The sequence below is a fragment of the Odontesthes bonariensis genome, chromosome 19 (genome assembly GCF_027942865.1).
Source record: "Odontesthes bonariensis isolate fOdoBon6 chromosome 19, fOdoBon6.hap1, whole genome shotgun sequence".
Classification (NCBI taxonomy): Eukaryota; Metazoa; Chordata; class Actinopteri; order Atheriniformes; family Atherinopsidae; genus Odontesthes; species Odontesthes bonariensis.
Window position 1 is genome coordinate 4,306,598 of NC_134524.1, and position 18,759 is coordinate 4,325,356.

The following is an 18,759-nucleotide window of genomic DNA, read 5'->3' on the forward strand; positions in this document are numbered from 1 at the left end:
CTGACACGATGCCCTTAACCAAAAACTTTAGTCATCTCAAACCAGTGCGGTTCGTGGGTTAGAGACTGGCCCTGACCTCCCTTATGGAGACAGCGATTCGGCGGCCCTCCTGTACCGGACGCAGTCAGATCTAATTGTATGTCAAATGGAAGATTTGGTTAAAACTGTTGCAGTGGCTGCTCGTGTCATTTTACACATTGACCCCAACGGATGACCAAGTGAGGTTTAGTAAGCAGTCAAATCAGAACACAGTCCACATTTTTAGATTTGTGCCGTTATAAGGCAGTCAGTAATCCAAATGAACGTATAAATCACCGAGTTAACATCTATTGAATTACCAAACTAGTTCAGTGTGTTGCACCTGTGCTGACGTTACCTTGAAGGAGAATTCCGGCCATTTTACAAACATATCCCATCTGTTGGAGACCCAGGAAAGTTGGCCAAAGGGAAAACCACGAGAAATTTTCATGCCCGCTGCGCAAAGTTGTCCAATTGCGCTGATTTCCATGAAAGCGGGCTCTATGGGGCAAGCTTTTAACCTTTCCTGAGGCTCTTAACGTGTATCAAAATACTTTTGACCGAATTGGCCGTGGTGTCAGTAGCAATACAATCCAACCCAGGGGCTAACCATACCATTAGCTAGCACAGACATGATACATTTTGAGATTTCAAAAACAGCACACCTAATTCTCTCAGCTTCTGTGTTCCACAGGCGTGCGCACAAATTGATCGCCGAAGTCATTCACTATAGTATTCCAAAATTGTCTTTTATGGTTAGCCCCTGGGTTGAAATGTATTGCTACTGACACCACGGCCAATTCGGTCAAAAGTATTTTGATACACGTTAGGAGCCTCAGGAAAGGTTAAAAGCTTGCCCCATAGAGCCCGCTTTCATGGAAATCAGCGCAATTGGACAACTTTGCGCAGCGGGCATGAAAATTTCTCGCGGTTTTCCCTTTGGCAAACTTCCCTGGGTCTCCAACAGATGGGATATGTTTGTAAAATGGCCGGAATTCTCCTTTAAGATAGAAGAGCAGCTTCCCAAAGGAACCTTCAGTAATTCAGTGGGTCTACATGAGGAGATTAATGGCTAAAAAGGATCACTTGCCCTTCCAGAGGGACATCAACTTCTACCACAAGTCAGCCCACGTTATTCTTCACCTTCAACGTCTACCTGCTAGCGTTGCACCTGTGGCCGGCCAAGCTAACGACCTCGTCAAAAAGGCGAAAATGTGCCACCACGTACTTGTGTGAGAGTGGATTCTCAGCCCTAACAATTCTGAAAACAAAATGGAGAGCGAGACTTTGTGTGGAGGATGATTTAAGCCCAATGTTGCAGACTTATAGACAGATTTACAACTGAATATGTTCTAGAAATTTAGAAATGTTTGGTATATTCATTTTTTTAAAAGTGAACTGGTGGAAAGTTTGGGAACCACTGAATTAGATCATAGCTATAGTTGGACTATGTTCCTTATTTGAGAAAGGGCAATTATCAGATAATTGACTAAATTACGATATGAATGAGTTGAGCAAGGGTAATTATCCTTGGATATATGGCGGTGAATTATTCGAATCATTGGCACAAAGCATGTATGATAGGGTGACTTTCAACTGAGTTATCTCAGGGTCTTAATCCGACTGCGGGTAATCTGATCCAATGTTTAGTCAGACTAAGGTGTATACATGAATTCAATAACTCAGTCTTATTGTGATTTAGCCCTTAATCCGATTCTTTACAGTGTCATGTAACCCTACTGATTGTTTGGAAATGTCCGGTCTTGTGCCGGGGGGCTCAAAGCGCCCGGGGTGAACAAAACGTGGTGTTGGTATCTCAGCTTCACGGGTTGGAAATTAAAGCAAAAATCTGACGAGATCTGTTTCAAGGGAGAGTTTCTTAACTTTCCAGACAAGCTTGTTTTCAAAACTTCCCAATATTTTTCATCCCTGCCGGACCTATGACCCTACATCCAATCAAATCTGGCCCCACACAGCCCCTACTGGTCACCTACATATTGCACTAACCATGCTCCAAACAAGCGCAGGATACAGGCAGTGATGATAAACACGCATATCCAGAGTTGATACCAAGTATATCCCTGGCTTTAGAGCAAAAGGGTCTCTCTTTTGCATTGAAAGGATCCAGTTAAGATGGCTTTGGCCTTCTTTTAGGATGCCTCTTGGACATCTCCCAGATCAGAGGTGTCTCTTGGTTTAAGAGCTAAGAGAAGTGGATTGACGGTTTTGAATAGACACCCATGATCTGGTACTACATTAAAGGAAGAGTATGGATGGATGGTAAACCAACAGGCATTAATTCAGCTTGGCTGCAAGGTGAGCTTGAGTAGAAACTCTGCATGTGAATTAAAAACGAGATTAAAATGAATTGTTTTGATCAAAACTTTTCCCAAACCTCAATAAGTTACCGTTTCCATTGTGCCTGAAGCTGCCAGTTTGTCCATTTGAATGGTTTGTTTCATTGAGTCTTGGATCATTTAAGGGTTTCTAATGTTACCTCCAAGCTCCATATCCCAGAGGATTAGTTTTATGATCTGCTTTGTTTAAAAAAAACAACTGCAGGGAACAAGAACTGCTTGTGTGCTCGGATTAAAGCTAGATTTTGGGTTGACTCGTGATTGGATTATTATAAACCGGAATGACAGAGATAGTACAAATAGTTCAGTCTTGGTCTGTTAAAATTGTAACATGATGACAGGGGAGGGATGCAAAACATGCGTTCTCTATTTATTTGTCCTGACTGGATGATATTTAGCATCAAATCGGCACTGATGTTCATTCATTCATACATACAAAGCTGCATCATGTGACCGGCTGTCTGTCGGCAGCTCTTTGGGCAGATGGTGTCACTATCTTTCTGATGACTTGGGGACAGCTCGGACGCTTGCCACTCGGTTTGCCTCTTCATGTGAACTCAGATGACACAGCCACTTCTGAACAACTAATCCCCCTCACTTATTGCATTAAAAATAAGACTAAAAGATTATCCTGGAAATGAATACCTCTGAAAAAACGTTTATCATTCTGATGTAAAAGTATATGATGGATATGATATCAGATAAATTACCATATAAAGTGATTGGAATTGGCTGTGTTTTAACTTTGGACGCTTTAATTAGAAGAGAAATAACACGAATGGACACGAAAGTGGTTCGATATATTAAATCTGAGCTCCTTTTGTGTTTCATTCGTTCAGGAAATCTCAGAGGTTTTTTTTAATTGAAAGGGAGCCGCAGAAAGAGATGAAAAGATAATATCTGAGACATAAAGATCAATTCAATTCAGATTTATTCATAACTGTTCTCTCAAAGCACTTCAAAGATGCAGTCCAGTCTAAGCCAATCCTAATCCAATCAAATCTAATTCATACCAATTCACACAGAGCCAATTAAAAACAAGTTCCATCCAGAGCATGGAAAGAAAAACTCTCTTTTAAACAGAACCAGGAAGGGCGGCCATCTGCCTCCACCAGCTGGGGGTTAAGGGATAGGCCAGGGACACCAGGGCAGGGATAGTTTAAGAGAATATACCCGTTATGAAATGTTGATCTAAATAATTTGGTCAAATATTTGGATATTATTTCCCAGAACACCTATCCACAGCGTACCCATTGGAGCTGCTCTAGAAACACACGGAGTAAATGCTTGAGTTTGGTCTCTTTTAATAGCTCACCTGTGGTCATAGGCTGTGGGTAGTGACCGAAAGAACGAGATCGCGGATACAAGTGGCCGAAATGGGCTTCCTCTGCATCGAGAGGAGTCAGATGAGGTGGCTCGGGCATCTGGTTAGGATGCCTCCTGGACGCCTCCCTGGTGAGGTGTTCCGGGCCCGTCCCACTGGGAGGAGGCCCCGGGGAAGACCCAGGACACGTTGGAGAGACTATTGCCCCTTTTCCACCGCCAAGCTAGCCCTACTCTACTCGGTTCGATATAGTGCCACACTACACGACACCAGTACCATTTCCTTTTCCACCCAAACCGTGACCTGGAGGTGGGCGGAGTCGGCCCATTCACCACTAACATGACGCCGGTTTTAGGAGAAGAGAAGAAGAGCCGAGACGAAATACACTTGAAAAAGAAAGGAAACTTTGGCAATACCTGCACCTCGCTCACTGTCCATGGGTTGGCTTTCCTTCTCTGGTCTTCCATCTTCGTAGTTCTGTTTATTCTCTGTTGCTCTCGCAGGTGTGTTTTCATACATGGCGGGTGATTATTTAAAGCTCCCTGAGCTTCGTGGCGTGTATGACGTAATTTCACCTGACCAATCAGTGGACAGCACTGATCACGTGACGTTTTAGCACCGGCTAGACTCACCTCTGAAGCAGGTACTAGCCGTAACGGGTCCCACCTTCAACCCGCGGTGGAAAAGCTCCCAATCAGGGTAGAGTCGTACCGTGTAGAGCTGTACTGGTACAAAAATGTTCGGTGGAAAAGGGGCATATGTGTCTCGGCTGGCCTGGGAACGCCTCGGGGTCCCCCCAGAAGAGCTGGAGGAAGTGGCCGGGGACAGGGACGTCTGGGTTTCTCTGCTCAAGCTGCTGCCCCCGCGACCCGGAGAAGCAGAAGATGATGGATGGATGGTTTGTGGACGGCCCCTTCCTGTTCCTACATGACTGCTGCACCAGTGCACAAAGTAAGCTCCATAAAGACATGGATGAGCCAGTTTGGTGTGGGAGAACCTGATCGGCCTGCACAGAGTCCTGACCTTAACCCGGTAGAACACCTTTGGGATGAATTAGAGCAGAGACCGTGAGCCGGGCCTTCTGTCCAACATCTTCTGGAAGAACGGTCAAAAACGGTCAAAATCTCCCATAAACACTCGTAAACCTTGTAGAAAGCTCGTCCAGAAAAGCTGAAGCTGTTATAGCTGCTAAGGGTGGGCCGACGTCATATTAAACCCAACGGATTAAGAATGGGATGCTACTGAAGTTGATATGCGCGTAAAGGAAGATGAACGAATACTTTTGGCGACATAGTGTATGTCGGCATAAAAACTTCCTTTAGATTATAAAAACACGTCTCCTTCTGACATCCTCCTTGCACGTGTTGGTCGTCTCGGTTTTCTGAAAACATTAAAAAAGACACCAAAGTGTGAAGCAGGCATAAAATGAGATTCTCTTTTCTTCTGTGAAGGGTCCTCACCGCTGCGAGCATCAAGCTGAGCTGTCAGTTTTTAGCACTAATTAACATAAATCGCAGACTTTTTAACAAGTGTAAAATGTGCTTAGCTTCTGCACACAAAGATAAAGACAGAACTAATAATAAAAAATGTTTTTTTTGTAGCAGCAAGTAAGTAAAACAGGGCTTTCTGGAGTTTTTCTCTCCTCAGGACTGATCATAAATTTTGAAAGAGCATTTCCATCTGTCTGAAAATGCTTTCCCACCTCAGACAAACACACAGGAAGTGGATGTGTTTGGATTGGTAGGTGTCTTCGCCTCCACCTTCATCTGGTTGCTTCCTGCTTATCATCAGGATAGAGACAGCTTGACAGCGTGTTTATGTATCAGTGTTACAGGAAAATATGCAGATCCCATGGCATTGTGTGGTGAAGGATTTGGGCTGCGCTCAAAGCTGAACTGTTTTATCTGCAGATTGGGAAGAAAAAAAACTGCGCTCAAAAGGAAGTCGGGGTGTTTGGGACGACATCAGGCAGAATTTCTTATGATTGTTTTCAAGCAATGTAGAAATCCACAAAAAAAGAAACATATTTGAGCTTTTATAACTTTTATAGAAATCAAAGAAAAGTATGTTCTGCTGTTTTTTCCCTGTAGAACTGTAGTTAAATTAAAATACCCCCTGAAAATCGTGTTTTTTAACCTTATTAACATGTTTAAATTTCAAGTCAAATGAGCCTTTTTGCCATTGAAATAAAGCACATCAATGACAGTCTAGATTATAGATCAAAATATGAGATTAATATGTAACAAGCCTATGAAATACTTCCTCAGACTTATAGGATGGGGCTTACTTTTCAGAATTGATGACTAATTGGCATTTAGCACACCGCTAAAAACGTGGTGCTAATTACTAACAGTTTGCATTTAGCACACAGCTATTAGTATGTTGCCAAATAATAACTGTTAGAATTTAGCATGCAGCTAAATTAAGTCCTTCAGACTTGTAGGATGGGGTAAACAAACAATATCCACAGTTGGCATTTACCACACTGCTAATAATGTAGGGCTAAATGCCAAAAGTTTGTCTATCCTTAGCATTTAGCATACAGCTGTTAATGTTTTGCTAAATATTTACAGTTAGCATTGAGCATACAACTGTTAGTGTTGCTAAATTCTAAGTGGGTTTATGCAATTAGCACTGTTTAAACTATGCTATATCCTTATGGTTCATACCATTAGTATTTATTAACATTATAAGCTTTGTGCTAGCATCACAAAATGGTTGGTGAACAAGATTGATCTACTGTTAGCATCTAGCACTCAGCGATTAATGTGTGGATAACTGAAAAACTGAAAAAAATAAACTCTGTCAAATAAGATTATATAACTATATGTACTAAATACTAGTGGTTTATATGATGATTTATATCATACCAGTTTATACATTAGTATTTTTTTTTTATAACTTTTTTATTTTTGGGGGCTTTTTATTCCTTTAGCATTTAGCATACAGCTGTTAATGTTTTGCTAAATATTTAGTTAGCATTGAGCATACAACTGTTAGTGTTGCTAAATGCTAAGAGGTTTATGCAATTAGCACTGTTTAAACTATGCTATATTCTTATGGTTTATACCATTAGTATTTATTAACATTATTAGCTTTGTGCTAACATCACAAAATGGTTGGTGAACAAGATTTATCTACTGTTAGCATCTAGCACTCAGCTATTAATGTGTGGCTAACTGAAAAACTGAAAAAAATAAACTCTGCAAAATAAGATTATATAACTATACAGGGTATGTACTAAATACTAGTGGTTTATATGATGATTTATATCATACCAGTTTAGCATTTAGCATTTATTAACACATTCTTTGCTGTTTGCTAACATTGTAAAATGGAAAGCCTTTGGCTGTGTTCGAAACCGCATACTACATACTGCATACTACATACTGCATACTACATACTGCATACTACATACTGCATACTACATACTACTCGATCAGACAGTATGCAGAGCGTTTACCCACAATGCATTTCGCTCCTGCCCGAGCCGAAATCAGCCGGCCTGAAGCTGATTTCTCTTAAGCTCTAAACTCTGTAAACTTTAGCAACATTTGAAACATTTTCAGGTGAGAAAGTAGTCGTTTAGATCCCCAACGTGTTGAAAACCTGACAAAATACCGGCTGTTTACCATTTTGTTCCCACGAATTCGGCGCTACTAAAGCTAGCCGCAGTGAGCAACGCACTTCCGGTTATTTTCACAAAATAAAATACCCGTTGCCTTTCATCATAGGGAAAGCCATTACCATACAATTAGTGCTTTTGTTTTGAAAACAGGAAGTGAACCTACCCTCGTTGTAGCTAGCTTGAAACTGCCGTTTTGACAGGAAATGACGATCGGCGACGTCACATTACGTTGCATCTTGGGTAGTTTGAGTACGAGTAGTAACCTCATGATGCATACCCAACATTTCGGCAAATCTAGTATGCATTCGGTTAAAAAGTCACTATGAGTAGCAGGAGTAGTAGGAGAATTATGCGGTTTCGAACACAGCCTTTGTCTTTTTTATTGGTGACCTAATTCACAGCTACACAGTTGAGTTTGTCACAGAGAAAATCAAATGTTAGTTGTATTTAATTATTTCAACAGAGAAAAAAACTACTGTTTTTGTGTGTTGGTGGGGATGATGAGACGTCTCTCCACCTGGCTGCAGATCAGACGCATCATCGGCACTTGGCATTGAAATTGTAAATCACAGAGAAGGTTAAATGTTCTTTCTGCCGGCCTCCTGGTGAGTGGACACCGGAGTTTTATGATGAAAACACGCAGCTCAGTACCTACAGCTTGCATCGCTCACGAGCCGCCAACACAGCGTGCGTCTGTTGTTCTGTGATGTTTCCTGAGAAGTTGTTGGGCATCACATGTCGGGTCGGATTTAATCAGCTTTTCTATCCTCTTTGCCTGCAGCCGACCTGCTGGTCAACACGCTGTGCCTCCCCTTCACCCTCGTCTACACGCTGCAGGGAGAGTGGAAGTTCGGCAGCACCCTCTGCTTCCTGCTGCCCTACGCCCAGGGGCTCGCCGTGCACGTCTCCACGGTGACGCTCAACGTCATCGCCCTGGACCGGCACAGGTGGGTGCCGCTTCCAGCGAGTGTCGGCCATGATTATGGCTGGTTTTAAACTTTATTTTAAATTGGTTATTACACAAAGGAAAAAGGGAATAAACACAAACGGAGCAAATCCAAGAACATGAGGAACACTGGGGACTGTTCTTATCCAGGTACTGGATTTCATTACTATGTATTAGGGCTGGGCAACGATTAAAATGTTTTAATTAATCACATGTAGGGATGGGAATTGATAAGATTTTTACGATTCCAATTCCATTTTCAATTCTGCTTAACGATTCGGTTCTTTGTCGGTTCCCTTATCGATTCTCATTTGGAGAAAAAGGACAACAAACCGGTCGATTAGCATCAACTTTGTTTAGTTTAGAAGTAACACGAGTCATGACCTCACAAATGGCAAATGGCGCTAACATGATAGGCAGTGTTTGTTAGTTAGTTAGTGACCTGCAGTGTTAGCCGAGGACATGCTAACGTTGCTAACGTTGCTGCTGCTGCTGGGTTCAGATTCACCAACGTTAGTCCGGAGCAGATCGAAAACGCGACATTCATTCATAGTTATTGCATGTTGGTAGTATTTCCTCCCTTTGGTGAAATATTCACTTTGCAAGTTGCCCTGTTGTCGTCTTTTTTAGGGATGTGTAACCAAACTTTCGAGCGTTTGTACCGCTTGGGCGCCATGTTTACTGTTGGCTGCTGGCTGTGCTGGACTCGCCACGCAACGTTGCGTGGTGACGTCGTTCGCGCCCACTGGAATCGATAAGGGAATCGTTTGCAAAAATCGCCAAACGATTCCAAGGAATTGAAACACTGGGAACAGGTTCTCAACAAGAACCGGTTCTCGATTCCCATCCCTAATCACATGATTTCCCTGATTAATCACGATTAACCGCATTTGTACGCAAAATCCAGAAATTAATTAAAAAGTAGTGTATAGTAGAAAAGGACACCATGTTTATGTCACCCTTGATTGATCAAATGAGATCAGGATCGATATCTAATGAGAATTTTACATCTAAACTCCATAAAACTTTTACTTCATGGCAGGTGGATTTATTTTCATTGTATTTCTAATTTGGTCTTCAAATGAATTCTGTAAAGATTTTTTTTAATTGAATTGTTTTCCTTTGTGGCTGTTCTGCATCTCTAATTTGTTTGGTTTGTTTTTATTTTTAATTCAGTACATAATCCTCAAGTGCTTTGGGCTTGGAGGCGGCTTCAAGCTGGGGTAGGATAGGGTGTGGGGGTTGGAAAATATTGGTTTTAGCTTACTTCTTTTTATAGTTTCTACAGTTTTCTGCTTTATATTCTATTCAGAAAACATTCAGTTTGTATGGAAAGTGTTACACAAATAATATCTGAATGGTTTAATGATCAAAAAGGAGTTTTAAGATGCTTGTTCATGAGTAGGTGAGTTGTGGTGGGGGGGCAGGCTTAAGTTGGTGGTGGCCAATGCCACCAATGTTGGATGAAAACAGGAAGAGTTTCTTCTGCTTTAGGCTTTACAATTAGAGAAGAAATGTTGAGAGCTTCTCAGGGAGAAAGTTATAAAAGCAACCTGTAGCTCTTTGACTTAAATGATGAGCATGTCCTGTTGTTCGTAAAGCAATAAAAGAAGCACTGGTACTGTAAGAGTACCCTGAATGAGATCCTTACAGACCAAACACCAGGGCTGAACTCAATTCAGACACCTAAACCTAAAAAGTGTGCAAGTACAAACTCTTTCAATTAGGGCTGGACAACGATTAACATGTTTAATCTAATTAATCACATGATTTCCCTGATTAATCATGATTAATCGCATTTCTACGCAAAATCCATTTAGCATTTAGTTTTATTTTAAATGTGCTGCCATATGAATGAAAGTGCCATAACATTTGTTGTGCAAACACACTTTTAACATCAGCATCTTTCTGTAGTTTTTATGTAGAAGCCTCGCTCCACTGTCTGTTTCCTTGAATGACTTGCTGCTATCAGTTGTGTGTTTTGCCTTTAAGTGATATTTTAGACTGGAACTACTACGCTGAGAAGACAATTCAACTTGGCAGTGTTTACAGATGACTTTGGTTCTGTCGACTCCGCCGTCTGGAAGAACTTTAACATGAAAATGGCCGAGTAAAAGTTCCGTACCCTTCTCCATGTTTGGTGGAGCCGCCGATTACTTTCTTTTCCTGTTCCTCAGCAGACAGCAGCAGACTTTTACAAAATAAAAGCCTGTGAGCAACAGACTTTTACAAAATAAAAGCCTGTGAGCAACAGACTTTTACAAAATAAAACCTGCGTTAATGCGCGATAAAATATTTATCGGCGTTAAATAATTGACAAGTTAACGCGATAACGAGTTAACGCGCCCAGCCTTACTATGTATGTTTATATATATATTCGGCTCATACCTTTTAGGCACATTTTTGTCCATTTATTCGAAATTGTGGGTGCTGAAAAAACTATGAAAATACATAAAATACTTGACGAAAACTTTACATTTTGACAACAGGATTTCAAAAGGCTGAAATTTATACATTAAGATCACAGTCAGGAGACGGATGCCATACACTGGAGCGGTGGGCAGCCAATCACGGCGCCCGGGGAGCATGGGGGTACGGTGCCTTGCTCACCTCGGCCGTGGCGAGGAGGTGGACTGCCACCCCTCCAGCTGTCAGTCCACCAATCGAAACGCCAACCTTCCGGTTATTGGACAACCCACTCTAACCCCTGAGCCACGGCTGCCCACGGTCAGAGATGAGGAGAAACTGTAAATGGGAAAAATACTGACATCACTATGACATCATTAATGACACCACTGCGTGGCGGCATCTAGGATTCCACGACTTTGGCTGTGTTCGAAACCGCCTACTACATACTACATACTGATCGATCAGACAGTATGCAGAGCGTTTACCCACAATGCATTTTGCTCCTGCCCGAGCCGAAATCAGCCGGCCTGAAGCTGATTCCTCTTAAGCTCTAAACTCTGTAAACTTTAGCAACATTTGAAACATTTTCAGGTGAGAAAGTAGTCGTTTAGATCCCCAACGTGTTGAAAACCTGACAAAATACCGGCTGTTTACCATTTTGTTCCCACGAATTCGGCGCTACTAAAGCTAGCCGCAGTGAGCAACGCAGTTCCGGTTATTTTCACAAAATAAAATACCCGTTGTCTTTTATCATAAGGAAAGTCATTACCATACAACTGGTGCTTTTGTTTTGAAAACAGGAAGTGAACCTACCCTCGTTGTAGCTAGCTTGAAACTGCCGTTTTGACAGGAAATGACGATCGGCGACGTCACGTTACGTTGCATCTTGGGTAGTTTGAGTATGAGTAGTAACCTCATGATGCATACCCAACATTTCGGACAATCTAGTATGCATCCGGGAACTTAAAAAAAGTTAAAGTTAGTATGAGTAGTAGGAGAAATAGGAGAAGTAGGCGGTTTCGAACACATTTAAAGGTTCTCTTCTTCCTTTTTGATCCTTTTCTGAAATCATGAACACAACTATGAACCAAGCTGTTCCACGTTATGATCTTTTGACATTTTTTTGGTCGTTTTATCCACAAAAAAACAACAGAAAATCAGTAAAAGGAACGTCAGTAACAAGCAGTAAAACGTCTTTCCATCAGATCTTGATTCTGGCTTCAGAGTTTGAGAGTTTTTAACGCGAAGGCCCCTTTATTCGGGGGTATAATTCAAATTACACATGCCTGCCATCTCGTGTTAGCGAGTAGAAACAAGATTTCGCATGTTGTCTGTGACCTTCAACCTGTTTTATTCAGCGGGGCATAAAACCGCCGGGCATGTTGCAGTTCTGCGTTAGTGGTGCTGAATGGGAGAAACCTTGGATGGTTTTCACAAAGTAAAATTAGTTTCTGTGTATCCGCTGACATAAACCTGCTCAATTTACTGTAATGACATCCTTTAAACGACAAAAGAGTGAAAATATGAAAGCTGTTTTCACTACTACTGCTGCTACAATGAGGATCCGCATGCAAATGAGGCCCATTTTATAGCTCCTGTCCGGCTTGGCTGCTGCTTTGTTGATTCAAGGGTACGTGCTAAGAGCAGTAATGTGGGAAGATTTCACCATGTATGACCCTGAGGAAAGATTTCAGGGATGATAAACTTGATAATTGAGCATTTGGTGATCTTCATATTCATTCATTTGAAGTTGTAAAGACAGCGTTTATGTCATGTAATCGACAGCAGGTCTGATTGTGTTACCGTGGGTTTGATGGAGAAACTCGCTCAGCCTCCTGTCTGAGGCAGTAAAATCTGCAGAGGACCTGACCTGATTCATGAAGACGGAGACTCGTGTTCCTCAGCTCAGACGTGGGGAATAATTAGGGCTGATCACAGATGAGAACGGCTGTCAGTTTGTGAATTAAACACAGCTAAAGTTCTGGTGAAGGCTGGAGGATACGAGAGAACATTACGAAGCACTTTCATCCATCCATTGTCTTCCACTTATCTGAGGTCAACAGGTCCAGGAGGGAAACCCATTCATCCCTCTCCAGCTCTTAAGGTGTTCCCAGGTCAGATGGGTGGCCCGGATGGTGGAGCTCCTCCCCCCGGATGGTGGGGCTCCTCCCCCTGGATGGTGGGGCTCCTCCCCCTGGATGGTGGGGCTCCTCCCCCCGGATGGTGGGGCTCCTCCCTCTGGATGTTGGAGCTCCTCCCTTTGGATGATGGAGCACCTCCCCCTGGATGATGGAGCTCCTCCCCGTGGATGATGGAGCTCCTCCCTCTGGATTATGGAGCTCCTCCCCCTGGATGGTGGGGCTCCTCCCCCCGGATGGTGGGGCTCCTCCCCCTGGATGATGGAGCCCCCCCCCAAATGGTGATGCTCCTCCTCCAGGATGATGTAGCTCCTCCCCGTGGATGATGGATCACCTCCCTCTGGATGTTGGAGCTCCTCCCACTGCATTATGGAGCTCTTCCCCCTGGATGATGGAGCTCCTCCCCCTGGATGATGGAGCTCCTCCCTCTGGATGTTGGAGCTCCTCCCCCTGGATGATGGATCACCTCCCTCTGGATGTTGGAGCTCCTCCCTTTGGATGATGGAGCACCTCCCTCTGGATGATGGAGCTCCTCCCCCTGGATGATGGAGCTCCTCCCCCTGGATGATGGAGCCCCTCCCTCTGGATGATGGAGCCCCTCCCTCCGGATGTTGGAGCTCCTCCCTCCGGATGATGGAGCTCCTCCCTCTGGATGTTGGAGCTCCTCCCTCCGGATGTTGGAGCTCCTCCCTCCGGATGTTGGAGCTCCTCCCTCCGGATGGTGGCTGAGCCCCGCCACCCTCTGATGGAAACTCATTTCAACCACGACCTCCTTCTTTGGGTCTCTAACCCCTCATCCCCAACTGGGAAGGTGGACCCCTACCTTTTTCCAGGTTAGAACTAGGGCCTCAGATCTGGAAGAGCTGACTTCCATCGCGGCTGCCTCACAATCAGCTGTGAAGCTGAAGGCCAACAGAACCACATCATCTGCAAAAAGCAGCGCTGTAATTCTGAGGTTCCCCAACCAGACGCCCTGAAGAGACAATCCTTCCCTGGCACATTGCACCTGAAATAGCGGTTCCTCCACCATCTGCTCCATCATCTGTTATTGAACCGTAACCATCATTAGCTTGTGTGAATCTCTAAAAAAAACAGACTCTGGACTCAGGCGTGTGTGTCGCTGTGTGTTTCAGATGCATCGTGTACCACCTGGAGACCAGGATGCGTAAGGACGTTTGTTTCGGGGTGATAGCGCTGACCTGGGTGCTGAGCGCGGTGCTGGCCAGCCCTCTGGCCATCTTCAGAGAGTACGGCCCCCTAACGCTGGAGCCCGGACACACCATACAGGTACATACATGACACACCATACAGGTACATACATGACACACCATACAGGTACATACATGTTCACGTGCCCGGACACACCATACAGGTACATACATGACACACCATACAGGTACATACATGACACACCATACAGGTACATACATGACACACCATACAGGTACTTACATGCTCACGTACCCGGACACACCATACAGGTACATACATGACACACCATACAGGTACATACATGTTCACGTGCCCGGACACACCATACAGGTACATACATGACACACCATACAGGTACATACATGCTCACGTACCCGGACACACCATACAGGTACATACATGACACACCATACAGGTACATACATGCTCACGTACCCGGACACACCATACAGGTACATACATGTTCACGTGTGCTTCCCCTCTATCTATCCATCCATCCAGATATGAAAATGGACCCTCCATCTCCATTTTCATTGAATTAGGTTAAAGATTGACTCTATATTCGGCCAGAAACCAATGGTCAATCAATCATGGTCATAGACGGGCTAAATAGTTGTTTTTTAAGTAAATCAGAACTATTCCTGAGATCCTCTAACATGTTGTATTTAAAGACACCGGCTGTGTTCCAAACCGCATACTTCTCCTACTTCTCCTACTAACTTTTTGAGTTAGTATGCGAGTTTGAGAACGGGTATTTTATTTTGTGAAAATAACCGGAAGTGCGTTGCTCACTGCGGCTAGCTTTAGTAGCGCCGAATTCGTGGGAACAAAATTGTAAATAGCCGGTATTTTGTCAGGTTTTCAACACGTTGGGGATCTAAACGATTACTTTCTCACCTGAAAATGTTTCAAATGTTGCGAAAGTTTACAGAGTTTAGAGCTTAAAGTGATAGTTTTGAGTAGATTCACCCTGGGGTCATTTGAACAGTGATATCCAGCCAAGTAGCCCACCCGCAGTTTTTTCGATATTGGCTGAACATCAGCTGAGTTACTGAGTTATCCTGAATAGCTTCGTACAAGGGTTAATGGATCCTGGCAGTATCTCCAAAATTACCACACTAAAATTACATGCCATGATACCAAACTTCTACAGTAGTACAAATATGGTCTGTACTCACCAAACGATGCATTTGGAAGTTTGAAAATAGTCCAGGAGTTTATTATTATCAACACAAGCCTAATAGCTTTTCTTTCTAAGCTGCGTCGACGTCACTTCCTTGATCTGGGAGCTTCAAAGTAAGATGAGGGTTGATCTACTACTGTAGACAAAAAGCAAGGCTGCTCAATTTCTCCATTGATAAAATAAATTCACAACTCTACAACATAAAAATTCATAAAAAAATTCATGTAGAATATTGCATGTACTTTGTTGTCTACAGTAGTAGATCAACCTTCATCTTACTTTGAAGCTCCCAGATCAAGGAAGTGACGTCGACGCAGCTTTAGCAGCAGAAAAGCTATTAGGCTTGTGTTGATAATTATAAACTCCTGGACTATGTACAAAGTTCCAAATGCATCGTTTTGTGAGTACAGACCATATTTGTACTACTGTAGAAGTTTGGTGTCATGGCATGTGATTTTGGTGTGGTAATTTTGGAGATACTGCCAGGATCCATTAACCCTTGTACGAAGCTATTCGGGATAACTCTGTAACTCAGCTGATGTTCAGCCAATATCGAAAAAACTGCGGGTGGGCTACTTGGCTGGATATCACGGTTCAAATGACCCCAGGGTGAATCTACTCGGAGTATCACTTTAAGCGAAATCAGCTTCAGGCAGGCTGATTTCGGCTCGGGCAGGAGCGAAATGCATTGTGGGTAAACCCTCTGCATACTGTCTGATCGATGAGTATGCAGTTTGCAAGTATGTAGTATGCGGTTTCGAACACAGCCACCATTTCTTTTCTTTTCTTCTGACTTATTACGATACCATTCCTTTGTCATTATGTACGGTGGCCCTGAAGTGCAAATCACAACTGCAAAAAAGAAAACACAACGACATTAACCAAAACGGAAAAGGTAGGTACCCTCTGGCGAAATGAATCGTCGCTGATTGGACTGGTGGTGGTCCGTGCTTTAAACCGGAAAGACTATGGTTTACATGTTTTCAAAATAATAAGCGCTGCTGGTGACAACGTACACGCTGCTATTAAAGAATACTATATTAAAAAATAAGTAAAATGAACTCATATGATGATGGTGGCCTTAACTTTTTAGACTTTTACACTTCAAATAATACTTTCAAAATAAATTGGTTTAAACAATTTATCAAGAACCCATCTTCAATTTGGAACTTCATACTAAATGTTATTTTCTCTAAATTAGAAGGCTTAAATTTATTTTTACTTTGTAATTATAATGTTGAAAAAAAAAAAAAATCAAAACTCTCCTTTCATAAACAGCTTCTTTCTTGGTCATTGATCTACAAAAAGATTTTTTTGCCCACATAGATACTATATATGGAACAATATTGGTATGAAGTTCCAAATTGAAGATGGGTTCTTGATACATTGTTTAAACCAATTTATTTTTAAAGTGTAAAAGTCTAAAATGTTAAGTCCACCATTATCATATAATCACATAATTATTAAATATTTTTTAATATAGTGGTTTTTGTTTGCCATATAAAGTTTAATAACATCTTTTTGTTAACATCAAGAGATAATGCAGCATGTAAGACGGGATATTTACATCTAAATATTCTTTAATAGCAGCGTGTACGTTGTCACTAGCAGTGCTTTTATTTTGAAAACATGTAAACCATAGTTGGAGCACCACCAGTCCAATCAGCAACGACTCATGTCGCCGAAGGTACCTACCTTTTCCGTTTTGGTTAATATCGTTGTGTTTTCTCTTTTGCCGTTGTGATTTGCACTTCAGGGCCACCGTAATTATGTCATGTGACTCGTTGCCGTGTCAACTAACCGGCGGCGTCCTTCCGTCTCAGGTGTGCACGGAGAAGTGGCCGGGCAAGAACACGGACGGCACCATCTACAGCATCTCCATGCTCATCCTGCAGTACTTCCTGCCGCTGTCCATCATCTCCTTCGCCTACGCCCGCATCTGGTCCAAGCTGCGCGGCCACGTCAGCCCGGCGGAAAGCGGCGGCGTCAGCAGCAGCAGCGCCAGCTCCGAGCGACACCGCCGCCGCCGCAAGACCACCAAGATGCTGGTGACCATGGTGGTGGTGTTCGCCGTCAGCTGGCTGCCCTTCCACGCCTTCCAGCTGGCCACCGACATCGACAGCACGGTGCTGGACATGCGCGACTTCCGCCTGCTCTACACCGTCTTCCACGTGGTCGCCATGTGCTCCACCTTCGCCAACCCGCTGCTGTACGGCTGGATGAACCGCAACTACCGCGCCGCCTTCCTCGCCGTCTTCAAATGCCGCAGGAGCGGCGAGAGGGGGAAGAGCGGCCGGCTGGACAGCATCCACCCCGTGGGTGGAGCGGGAGGCAGGGGGAAGAAGATCGTCCTGGAGACGCACGACACGGTGTCCGCGCACCTGAACGCCACCGACGTGTGAGAGTCGGTGGACGGCGGAGGAGACGGGAAGCGGGAGGAGGAAGTCTTTTCTTCCTCGGAAGACAATGCGAGGGGAGATAAAGACGAGAGCGGAAAAAGAAGCAGCCGGCGGGCGGGATTTAAGACTTTTTAGAAACCCAGAATAGCGGAGGAGGCGGAGACGACAGAGGATTCAGCAAATAGAACGACACCACAGAAGAAGAGGAGGATGTGACATCATCGCGCGTACGGAGGAGGCGTTCTTCGGTAAAACTCATCGAAAGCAGAAAAACTAAAAGAAAAGTTTGCTTAACGAAAGGAGTAAAAAAGGGATTCGCTTCGTCTTTCCAACGAGGAAAAAGACGTTCCGATCTTCTCTAAATAGGCCTTTATTCCAGAAGCCTTCAGCTCATACTTTGTACCCTGAGTGGCTTATAAAGACGTTTCTGTGGGCCGTCAGAGATGGAAAAGGGTTCCCGTTTGGATAGAAATCTCCCACGGAAGGCGGATGAGAACCAGGATGCAGGTGGATGTGGCAGAAAATGGGGCCGAGATGGTGGCTGAATTACAAAAAAAAGCTGCCGTTAGGAGGGAAAAAAATGACTCAAAGAGCAAAGGAATAAGAGAGGAGGGCAGAGGAGGATGAGGCGCTGAGGGAGGATGCGTGGGAGGAAAGAAGAGTGAAGTGTGGGATAATTAGGCTTCGTGTAACAGCGAGAGATATTTCAAATTAACTGGCTGCAGTTCGGTTTTTTTAAAAAAGCAGAGAGGATCTCTGCTTCCAAGTAAACACATGAATGTTTGAACAATTAAAAGCTTGAGTGATTGATTTGATCTGGAGTTTTTTCCTTTTTTCTGCTGTGACGTCGTCCCGCTGTGTTGGCATGGCGAACTCGACCGGATTTTAAACTTCATCGTAGAAGTTAGGCGGCACTGAGATAAAGATTTACCTTTTAAATTAGATTTAAGGATATTTGAAAAATGGATCTACGGAGCACCCAAGGGGACAGGGGGAAAAAAAAGAAAAAAGAAAAAAAAGCGCCGGACTTTTGCGAGATCTCGCAAAACTCTCTCAAGATCTTTTGCGAAGTTTTAGGACATTTAGGCGGAGGCGGACCTGGCTAGTCCCCTCCCCCCCCCCAAAAAAAGACTTAGCTTACAAAA

At 43.6% G+C, this 18,759-nt stretch overlaps 1 protein-coding gene across 1 annotated transcript in view; it reads left to right on the forward strand.

Annotated features, from left to right (window-relative positions):
* The window catches only part of npy2rl (neuropeptide Y receptor Y2, like), an 88,227-nt gene extending 69,798 nt beyond the window's left edge, over positions 1-18,429 (forward strand). The window contains exons 4-6 of the mRNA XM_075450945.1: positions 8,109-8,274; positions 13,954-14,107; positions 17,039-18,429. Of these exons, the coding sequence (XP_075307060.1) occupies positions 8,109-8,274; positions 13,954-14,107; positions 17,039-17,617 (899 nt within the window). The 3' untranslated portion in view covers positions 17,618-18,429. The remainder of the gene's footprint in view (positions 1-8,108; positions 8,275-13,953; positions 14,108-17,038) is intronic.
* Positions 18,430-18,759: the final 330 nt, after the last annotated feature.